General features: G+C 32.8%; 1 protein-coding gene across 1 annotated transcript; it reads left to right on the forward strand.

Moving 5' to 3' along the window:
- The first annotated feature begins 8,150 nt into the window (after window positions 1–8,150).
- LOC128160979 (MAM domain-containing glycosylphosphatidylinositol anchor protein 1-like) lies at window positions 8,151–11,980 on the forward strand. Its single transcript, XM_052824255.1, has 6 exons — window positions 8,151–8,547; window positions 9,771–9,825; window positions 10,177–10,262; window positions 10,523–10,646; window positions 10,803–10,981; window positions 11,885–11,980. The coding sequence occupies exons 1-6, from the start codon at window positions 8,251–8,253 to the stop codon at window positions 11,978–11,980; spliced, it is 837 nt and encodes a 278-aa protein (XP_052680215.1). The 5' UTR covers window positions 8,151–8,250.
- The last annotated feature ends 405 nt before the right edge of the window (window positions 11,981–12,385 follow it).

Raw genomic sequence — 12,385 nt, forward strand, 5'->3', positions numbered from 1 at the left:
CGTAAAATATTAGCATGTCTGGCATATATCTACAATCTATATATACAGCTACTTGAGAGATATAGACAAAGCAGCAAAAAATAAAGATATTTGTAACAAAATGCACAAGTAGCTGACTACATCAAGAGAGATATCTGAGTAATTGTGTCGTAATATTATGTGGATGACTTGACATAATGTTTATATTAGCATGTCTGGCATATATCTTCAATCTATATATACAGCTACTTGGATGTATAGACAAAGCAGCAAAAAAAAGATATTTGCAACAAAATGCACAAGTAGCTGACTACATAAAGAGAGATATCTGAGTAATTGTGTCGTAATATTATGTGGATGACTTAACAGAATGTTGATATTAGCATGTCTGACATATATCTACAATCTATATATTCAGCTACTTGAGGTATATTGACAAAACCGCTAAAAAATAAAGATATTTGTAACGGAACGCACAAGTAGCTGACTACATAAAGAGAGATATCTGAGTAATTGTGTCGTAATATTATGTGGATGACTTGACAGAATGTTGGTTTTAGCAAGACTGGCATATATCTACAATCTATATATTCAGCTACTTGAGATATACTGACAAAACCGCCAAAAACTAATGATATTTGTAACGAAATGCACAAGTAGCTGACTACATAAAGAGAGATATCTGAGTAATTGTGTCGTAATATTATTTGGATGACTTAACAGAATGTTGATATTAGCATGTCTGGCATATATCTTCAATCTATATATTCAGCTACTAGAGGTATATTGACAAAACCGCCAAAAAATAAAGATATTTGTAACGGAACGCACAAGTAGCTGACTACATAAAGAGAGATATCTGAGTAATTGTGTCGTAATATTATGTGGATGACTTGACAGAATGTTGATTTTAACAAGACTGGCATATATCTCCAATCTATATATTCAGCTACTTGAGATATACTGACAAAACCGCCAAAAACTAATGATATTTGTAACGAAATGCACAAGTAGCTGACTACATCAAGAGAGATATCTGAGTAATTGTGTGATTATGTTATGTGGATGACTTGACAGAATGTTGATATTAGCAAGACTGGCATATATCTACAATCTATATATACAGCTACTTGAGATATATAGACAAAACAGCAAACAGATAAAGATATTTGTAACAAAATGCACAAGTAGCTGACTACATAATGAGAGATATCTGAGTAATTGTGTCGTAATATTATGTGGATGGCTTAACAGAATGTTGATATTAGCATGTCTGGCATATATCTTCAATCTATATATTCAGCTACTAGAGGTATATTGACAAAACCGCCAAAAAATAAAGATATTTGTAACGGAACGCACAAGTAGCTGACTACATAAAGAGAGATATCTGAGTAATTGTGTGGTAATATTATGTGGATGACTTGACAGAATGTTGATTTTAACAAGACTGGCATATATCTCCAATCTATATATTCAGCTACTTGAGATATACTGACAAAACCGCCAAAAACTAATGATATTTGTAACGAAATGCACAAGTAGCTGACTACATAAAGAGAGATATCTGAGTAATTGTGTCGTAATATTATGTGGATGACTTGACAGAATGTTGATATTAGCATGTCTGGCATATATCTTCAATCTATATATTCAGCTACTTGAGATATATTGACAAAACTGCCAAAAAATGAAGATATTTATAACGAAATTCACAAGTAGCTGACTACATAAAGAGAGATATCTGAGTAATTGTGTGATCATATTATGTGGATGACTTGAAAGAATGTTGATATTAGCAAGATTAGCATATATCTTACATTTATATATTTAGCTACTTGAGATATATTGACAAAACTGCCAAAAAATGAAGATATTTATAACGAAATTCACAAGTAGCTGACTACATAAAGAGAGATATCTGAGTAATTGTGTCGTAATATTATGTGGATGACTTGACAGAATGTTGATATTAGCATGTCTGGCATATATCTTCAATCTATATATACAGCTACTTGAGATATATTGAAAAAAACAGCCAAAAAATGAAGATATTTGTAACGAAACGAACAAGTAGCTGACTACATAAAGAGAGATATCTGAGTATTTGTGTGGTAATATTATGTGGATGACTCGGCAGAATGTTGATATTAGCAAGTCAGGCATATATCTTTAGTCTATATATACAGCTACTTGAGATATATTGACAATTGACAGTGATATAGTGCAATGTACATCTTAAGAACAAAAATAGAAATCCTTGGTATGTGTTCTCCCATGGACAGTAAGAAGTTTCTAGAAGCCAAGTTTCTTTAATCTCGTAGCCAGTTACTAGTAGCTAGCTTTTCTTACTTCTCGTAGCCAGTTACTAGTAGCCAGTTACTAGTAGCTAACTTTTATTTAATCTCGTAGCCAGTTACTAGTAGCTAACTTTTCTTACTTCTCGTAGCCAGCTACTAGTAGCCAGTTACTAGTAGCTAACTTTACCTATCTAATTTTTTCTATCAAATAGTAAACGTTCAGTTGGATCATATGTTTCATTGCAATTTAATAATCAATTCATTTACATGTAAGTCATTATTTTAATTTCAAGTTTTCTTTACTTCTTTGTATTTTTTGCAGTCAAATAAATATTACATGTCCCTTCATATCATAACCGTTGGATCTAATTTGCATATTTAAAGTACCTTATAACAAAAAACGTCATTTGTAGATAAAATAACGCAACGATGTTACGTTATCGTCACCAGTTGCATATATTGTAACTTGAATTCAGTAATTTCGATTTGTAGCTTTTTTCTATCATTTTGAACCTCAAAATAAACATAATATAAATGACTATCTGTGTATCTGCTCTGCTACACTTTACACTCCTCATATGAACAAGCATTCTGAGAGTATCGCATAAGCAATACAAGTCTTTTACCAGGATTCCATATAATTAGTGTGCTAAATAGGTTTGGAAAAAAATCGGTTTAAGATTTTTTAAAACGACAAAACCAATTATCACTTACAAAAAAGGTTGTAAAAATTACTTGGAATTAATGCAGCTTTAATGCAAATTGTTGTCCTTTATTAAAATGGTGTGAATTATTCGGAAATAAACAGTTGCTTTTGGGAGATTGTAAGACGTCTTTAAAGCCTGACAGCATCAACTTTCAATTTTCAAGACTGTTGTCGAGAAACATATATCCCTCCAGAACTTTGTAAGCATTTGGTCGCATTTCGCGCATTTCATCGTATGCTGAAACCATATATATCCACGGCATATCACACAAATCAGCCCATGTAGTGTTAAAAAAATAACTGATCTTCTCGAATTTTTACGGAGAGGGAGAAAATAATAAAATCATTAACAGCGGTAATGTTTAAATATATAAAAAATATATGTACAGCAAAATAAAACAAAACAAAGTAGATAACTTTTTTCAGTGAGGGGAGGTAGTGGGTTTTTTCTTTTTGTTTCAAGTTAAGTTGTCATATTGTCCCATTTTAAAGAGCTTAAAATTTAAGGGAAAAAATAGGACTATTAGCTATATTTGATTACTATTTTGACGTCAATAACGCCTGCTCGGTGCACATTTCTTCAAGATCAGAATTATTTACAATGATTTAAAACTTCGCTAGACCGAATTACAATTGTTTTCTTAACGCTTTTGCCCATCATAAAAGTTCAAGGTAGAAAATGAAATGAGGCTGTTTGCCATTTTGACCTCAATAACACCTTTTTGAGACGGCCAGCAAATTTCTTCAGACTTAGCATTTTTATATGTAGAATCGTAGGTTAAACTTGAAGCTACACCCATTCTGAAATGTACATGGGTTAAATACCGTAAAGGATGAACCAGAACGATGCTATAACAGTTCTTTTTACAGTACGGTACTTTTTAACGATGTAGTACTATGTGGGCGGCGGAAATGGTACAATATGGGCGGCGGAAATATAACTATATGGGCGGCGAAAATGGTACTATATGGGTGGCGGAGAGGGTAAAAAAAGACGTTAATGCAAAACGAACAACTCATTTTTTAAAACATGCTTGAATTGGAAACAGGCTCGCTTTAAAAAAACAACATTTTTTGCAAACTCAACAGAAACCGATGTACATTGCTTACAACTTGTCGGTGGAAATCACCTCCAATTTACCCAATAAGTGTATTTATATGTGAATGTCTTGCTGATATTAAGTGAAGGGCATTATCGGGCTTCGACATAAGGTTACAAAGTAATTACATATACTGGCGTAATAAAAAAAAGTAACAGCAAATTAATAAATAACGTTATAAGTGTAATACTGTAAAACGAGAAAATTTGGCGCATACGTATTTTAGCGCAAACGCAAATGCCAGTACATTAGCGCAATTATATCTTAGCGCATGCATCTTTTCTTTAAAAAAGGATTAAAAAAAAATGTTGTTGTTTGATAAACGATCACGCCCAAAACTTAGTTATGTGTTCACTCAAGCACGTGAACACAACAACTTTGATTTCTATCTCGCATGCACGGTAAACTGTCGTTGAGAACAATACACTTACTTTTGTGTAAATCGTCAGTAGATATATATGAAAACTTCATTTATTGACAATGATGTGTAATTTTTGTTGGTAAACAAATTTGAGTTATCGGACTTTGAATTTAACGTGTCGACTTGGATAACACTAGAAGAGTCCCGAAACTAAAAGTGAAATCGAATGCTACATTTACCATGAGTTTCGATCACCATGAGAGAATCTTTTTCACAGTAATTTTACATTAAAAAAACACAAAAATAGGTATCGTCTTGTTATCTTTATATCCACTAATCAGGGATCAAAGAAATTATGATCAATCATTGTCAGCGTTAACGATCGCCACGCTTAATCACATTTTCACCTCGAGGCGCTAAATGGAAGTGGCATGGGGAGAAGCCCAATTTTCAAGGTGCTAATGAGATATATTAAAAAGCAATTAAAACTGAATTAATAAATCTATGTTTAGGCACTTATACCCGATAACCGATACCGTTTACCTGTGTAATTGTTTAAACAAACACAACCGACAGCATCTGATATTTAAATGAACACTTCTATATAGCCTTAAAAATGGACTGACGTTATTGTTTTGCAACTTGAAGAAATTTAATACATATGGAAAATCGTTGGCGCACTATTAATTTTAGCGCTCAGAGGCAGTTGCGCCAAAGGCGCTAAAATTTGTAGTGCGCCATATTTTCACGTTTTACAGTAGTGAAGAAGTGTTAGTACTTAAATAAAGAGCACTGTGTGTCTCTTTCGTCATTTAATAATCTGTAGAATCGTGAATTTTTAACACACATGTTACAAAAAAAAATGATAATTCTCTTCAGAAGAAATAATTATAAAAATACGGGAATTGTGTTACGCGTTGATGTCAAATATGACGTCATAATAAAACACTGATATGGATCTGTTCAACAGAGAATTGAACTTTGAAGGGTTGAAAGCTGTTTTATGAGTATCGTTCACCAATCACTACCGTAAAATGATGCAAAAAAGTACTTAATTCGGAAAAAAACTTTTAAAAACCCCAGATATAGCGTCTAAAAAAGATTCAAGAAAACAGGATCTACAGATGAAGGAAGAAAGATAAACACAGTGAGACCAAAAACTGCACAGACACCGAATGTGATTGAAGATACTCCACGAAGGTCAGTTCAGAGAGTAACTAACGGCTTGCCGCATACTAGTAAAAAAGCAAAACAAGTGTATACAGAACGCTTCGTTTTGATTTGAAACTCACACATCATGCTGTGTCAATCATGCATGCAGCATTTGAAACAATCAGACATCACAAGCAGACAAGAGCTGGATACAAGACCATCCAAACACAGTCGAAAAAAGTTTGTTTTCCGGTATCCGGAGAAGCCCACTGATGTTTGAGTTCTTTTGTAAAGAAGAAAAATTATTGCATTTGGGGAACAGAAACACATAGCTTTTACCTGGAGAAGCCAATGCATGGACAGAAAATAACTGTTTGGGCTGCTCTTAGCGCGTTGACTAGTTAGAGAAAAGGTTCGTAAACCGCTTTTTCTCTTTCAAAACAAATGATAGTTGGGCTTCTCATTCTCAAGATTAGAGCCCCTTACATTTATTTCTATGGGGTTATCTGATATATGGTAAGGGCGAACCTGTCCTTGAACACTTTACGATCTTAATAGGTTAACAATCAAGTGAAAAATGAAAAGCATAATCCTTGTCATTTGTGCTGCAGTGATTTAGAATTTAATAATTACAAGTAATGGAAAGGTAGAAGCATATTTTGTTTGTATCATATAATTTAGAAGTATAATAAAAACAAATACTAAATTTAGGCACATGAGAAAGTTCCAATTGCGACATATGTAAACAGATAGCCATGCTATGACCTTGAATTGCTAGTATTACATAATGGTCACTATGCTATTTATGTGTACCTAGGTACTGCGCACTGAATGGTGTTAATGATAATTAACAGAATGAACTCTGTGACTCTTGCAGCAATGCGTAGTATTCCTAAATGATGTTATGAAACCAGGTGAATAATACGGGCATAATAATATCCAAATTGAGAGTTTAAAAACAAGTTTCATATTTGGCGATTCTGTGTCTGCAACGATAGCTCTGGTACTCTATATTGACTCATGTATTGTGTATTCTATATATTAACCTTTGTAACCTTTTATGCCATGAATGAATGAACGTATTATGAGTAAGTGATGCCGCATACTAGTTGGGGGACTCCGAGACCCAGGACTCGGAGACTCAAATCCTGCATCCAGACTCTTTGATTGGCAGTTTTGACGGTTCTGTTACTTTATTTAGGAATAAACTATTAATCTTAATTTTGAACACTAAATGTTCACTAATGATCGTCGTAAATGGGCCGAACAAGTCAAAACTGTCCATCATCTGTAAAATGTTAGATATGCCCATGTAAAATGATGTTGGGCAGATAGATTCCGCGTATAGAGAGATTTTGCTTATAGAGATTCTGAGGCACTTGATTTGGGCTGCTTTTAGTTGATGTAATTCTAACTATACGATCACGATTGTTAATAAACTATTGGTCAAAGAAGTACTGGACTTCGAGGTGTGTATCATCGCCAGAAGATAACAAAGTCTGAAGGCTTACATGAACGTGTTTGAAGATTAGGGTATGCTTATACTTTTTCTCGTTTTTAAGAATTACCAACAGTAAAACCGAAAACTGGTGATGTATTTACTCAAGCTATATCTATTTAATTTGTAGTGAACTTTAGTATTTGTCTAAAAGAACATCATGTACATGTATGATTATAAAACAACTTTTTACATAATAAGTCGTGGATTGGGGAAAATCCGATTTTGACGGTCTATGATCACATATGAGCTTCTTTTATAAAGAAAAAACCTAATGTATGACAGCTTGTTTTTATGAACAAACAAAGAAATTTCATCCCCAACGAGTATGAGCTCTTGCTAATATAACTCTTTAAGCCTACATACCGAAGTGAAGAAGTGTTAGCGATGAAATAGTGTGACCTTTTAAATGCGTGAGTAGTTTCAATTATAAATTCAATATACTTATGAAGATTAATGCAACAAAATATAGTTTCGTAGAAAAAACATAAAGCCGTTCTTTTAGGAAAAAATCTGACTTTATGAAACCAAATACAGAACTATGCATTCCCTGTCGTCTCAATTTTAATGTATATTTTATTACATAATACTTATCTTTCTACTATAAAAAGCTACCTGCAAACGAACACCCAATATAATCACAAACGAAATAAAAAGGTCAAATCATCTGATCAGAATGGGTATCATAATACGAAGATAGCATAATTGGAACCCCACTGGTACTGGGTTAGATGATCAGATGGAATTATGTCCTTTTTTTGCTCCCCCAGAAGACCCTTGATATACACGACACACGGAATAAAGTAGACCTATCGTTTTAGGTAAACAATCTATGGCTATCTAATTTCCGATTGATGTTTGCAAATGTAGAGAAAAAGGTTCCTAGGATTAGTATCAAACATTTTCAATATCAATCTGCAGTCTAAATATTCCGACCAGTTATCATTATATCTGAGCGTTTGTACTGAATAGGAATTGAATACTGAATTCATCTAGTTGTACAAAATATAAGAGATAATTAACAATAAATTTAAGTTTAAGTCGGACGGAAAATCAGACAAAAACTTAGAGTAGCCTAAATGTAAAGTCACTAGTTAACAAAGTACAACCTAGTCCAACTCACAAGAAAGAGAATTCAGGACAACGGAGTTTAAATGTTCTGTACAGTTTTGGTTTTTCTGACCCTCTGGGTCAGTTCAACACGTTGCTCAGGAAGTTGTGTCCAGTTTGAACTCGCACAGGAAGTGTCGCCGACTGAGTCCATACAGGTTATATCTAACTACTCGGCCGCTTCCAGGACGGAGCTGTTCGGCGTATGTGCCCCTAGGTGTATGAAAGACATTCGGTGCAATGCTTTCGACATTTGTAATGGCGAGTGCCGAACCATCAGAGGATGGCTTCCGGTATATACAGACAGTGGATCTGGGAATGTGTGTGAACGCCATCAAATCGTAAGACCTAGATTTGGGGCACTCTTGTTCAATTCAGGCATCACATTTTGTTCACTTTGAAAGTTGTCAAAATTAATTAATCATATTATTATTAATTTCAATTGTTTATTTTTTCTTTGACAAATTTTTTAAGAAAGTTAAATTGTGTATAAACTAGTTAAACTAAATGTTTGTTAACAAGATTCTAATAGTATGCATTAGACAAATAATAGTAAATTAGCGATGATAATACAATTTGGTTTTAAAAGCAGCAAATTGAAGACAATACTGAAATTGAAAGTGAAATAAGTTAAAAGATATAAAAAAAACAAATATCAATTTTATGGGTATAGTTGTTGAGATTATGCCTTTTGCCATCATAAGTAAAAATTTAATGTATGATGTTAATATACATATATTTTCATTTGATTACATGTACCGATGTAATATTATGTTTCATAATCGGAGTAACATATTAGGTGCAATGCAGAATGGTAAACATTCCTTGGTGCAATATATGATTTATTAATCTATTGCACGGTTTTTCTATAATTTCATTTTCTTTTGTAGAATAAATGAGTATAATTTATTAGTTTTACTTCTATTACAACATAAAAAATTAGAAAGATATATACATGCTCTTGTTAAAGCTAAACAGCTCGTAAATAGGCACTGTCCGCCATATTTCTCTTTAATCACTGCTGTCCCTACAACCCTTATATAAGGGACATACCTCTAAACAGTTCAAAGTACTTCGCTGTAGAGGTCTCACCTGTGTGGACGTACATTTTGCCTCGCCGTGTTACCCGGTCGCGATGAAATTATCAAATTTATTTACGCACTTTTTGAAGCCAGGAGAATACTGACATCAAATAAATTGGGCAATGCATTATTTACGAACAGAAAATGAACATAAGATAAGAAAAAAATGCATAAAATCTAAAGACCACGAAAGGAATACTACATGTCGGCCTCGAGGTTCAGGTGTGCAATCGGGTGTAACGAAATCGAAGGGTTTATATACCAGGTATCTGTGTGACGGTGCCTATTTACGAGCGGTGTTCAGCTTTAACTTGTCTATGGATTCTTTTGAGTTCCTAGCACATAAACATTAATTAAAAATACATGTTTAGTTACATAGTTTTTTTTTACCATATTCATAATATTATGTAAATCACCATATTTTAATAGCGGTTCCGCTTGTATAAGTTGATGTAATTTGAACTTTAATTTTTGTCTTTTAGGACTGTGATGCTGGTTATTATTATGACAGACAAACAGAGAGATGTGTTCGTCATTGTAATTGATGGCTTTCTAGCGGCTCAAAGCTATGATATTGTGTCCTTTTTATGAAATGCATTATGAACCTCGCATATATATTTAAACTTATTATGGAATATGTTTTAACTTTTTGTCAAATGGTATTTGCCGAAAACTAAAGATTGCGAACATTCAAAATACCATATACCATTATTCCAAAATACTAAGTGTTAAGCAATGTGACACACCAAGTTTTGAAAGAACGAACGACAGTGCTGTTATTTATTAAAACTATTGTCAGTACATACTGTACACAAATACATATTTTAGCAATGATACATAAAATAATGTTAGTTATTTTATGTATCATTAACCTCACTGTTATCGTAGATTACTGTGATTTTGAATTGGTGACTGAAACATCGTGCTTTCTCTCGGAATCACATACAGACAATGCTGATTGGACACGGCGCACGGTTGTACATTTTTTTTTTCAAAAATTATTATTAAAATATTTTGTTTATTCAGAATGTTAACAAAACCACTAGATATCATGATCAGATCCGTTTACTTTTTCAGTTGTTCAATTTATAGCAATGTTGCTCATAGCTAGTCTTTGTTGTGAGAAATGGTAATTTAAAAAAATTATTAACATTTTATTTTATTATAGATAATTATATAGTGCTTACAGACTTTACAAATTGAATGCTTGATGAATTATATTGATGATTCTTAGGGAACAACTCCGTATTCTAATACTGGCCCGTCGTCAGCAAAGTTTGGGAGTTATTACAAGTATCTCCAGTCAGCATATTACGCGGGATATACAGGCATTCTCGAAAGCATCGAACACTTTGAAGGTAAATTGACTGAAATAATTTATCAAGAATACGGAAAACAACTAACATTGCATTTATGAAACTTCAATTCTCATATCAAAAAAATAATACGAATTTGATACTTATGGAAACAAAATTTAATTCCTGTTTTTTTTTGTTTCTCTTTTTTTCAAACAGATAAAACATACTGCCTTTCGCTTTACTATCATATGTATGGCAGCTATATGAACAGTTTGTTAATTTCCACGCAAAATGGCACTGATACCCCTATTAACCACTGGACCATGACGGGTAACCAAGGAAACGCGTGGTACAGACTGTCGGGTCTAAACCTTCAATTAGATCATAATACAAAGGTTATCTGTCAACATCTATTTACTTCTCCTTTCTATATACAACTGAGAACATTACTACATTAATACTATTGTTTTTATAGAAGTATGACCCCCCCCCCTAAAAAAAATTAAATAGAATTAAAAATAGAAACAAACAAACAATCATATCAAAACAGAAAAATCAAACGAAAAAAAAAAATACAAAAAAAAAAATACCCCCCCCCCCAAAAAAAAAAAACTAAAAAAAACAAGCAAAGCAAAAAAAAAAAAGAAGAAGATAAAAATCCATTTTTTTTTTCATAAATGAAATCTATGACTTAAAATGACCAAGATTCCAATGAACCGTGTAACCGTTAATCAAGGAACTAGAGCTAGTAACTGCACTAAATAGTTACATTTACATTTTTCAGTGTCTTTTCCTGTGATAACAATACGTATCGATTTTATACTATATAACTTATAATTTCAAATACGCCAAATTGAGGCGTCAGCGGGGTTAGCTTATTTTGCATTTAAATATTTAATCCTACGACGGTTTAAAATTATATAAATATAAGTTATAAGGAATCATTCTTTGAATATTATGAGGCGATAATTTCGGTTGGGGCGTGAGCAGATCTATCATAAAGCCCTGGATTTGATCACGCCCCGACCAAAATTATCATCTCATAATACTTAAAGAATGATTCCTTATTCCTTAAGTAAAATATTTTTATTCAGACAGGTAGACATAGTGATGTCAGCCCAAAATCTACAGATGTAGATGTTTTTATACTTATACGTAAACAATATATAAAAGGATGGTACACTAAAGTTGGTAATATATGGTTTGCTACTTCGGATTTGAATGCAACACCAATAAAGGGCCCAAAAACACCGAAACCCCAAACTTAAGAGATAATCTGAGATAAGATACTTTTACAGGTTTTAATCACAGGAGAACAAGGATCTTACTACGCTGGAGATATTGGCATAGATTTCGTACAGCTTTGGCCGTTTGCGTGCCCTTACAGTGTCTGACATCTTTACAAGTTTTTGTTGCGTTTTAGTTAATACCCCTATTTGTCTTGAAAATCTTCAGAGATGTGTCTTTACTCTTATAATGATACAGATGTTCTACTGCATCATAATGCTTAATGAATTGTTAACCCACCTTACCAGATAAAGGCATAAAACAGCATATTTTGTTTATTAGTGTTTAGATACATAAAGAGTAGTTTTTATTACTTATATTCTTACATGGTAAAAGTAAATCTGCGAAATATCCATATTATTTTCGTACTCATATTATTTTGACAAGTATGATAAATCATGAAAGATAATTTTAATGTTTTTGAGATAAATAATGTCAACGTTTGAGATTAGGACATACAATCATATAAAACTGACATAATCTTGGGTAAAAATTAGGCATTGATTAATATG

The sequence above is a fragment of the Crassostrea angulata genome, chromosome 8 (assembly GCF_025612915.1).
Source record: "Crassostrea angulata isolate pt1a10 chromosome 8, ASM2561291v2, whole genome shotgun sequence".
Taxonomy (NCBI): Eukaryota; Metazoa; Mollusca; class Bivalvia; order Ostreida; family Ostreidae; genus Magallana; species Magallana angulata.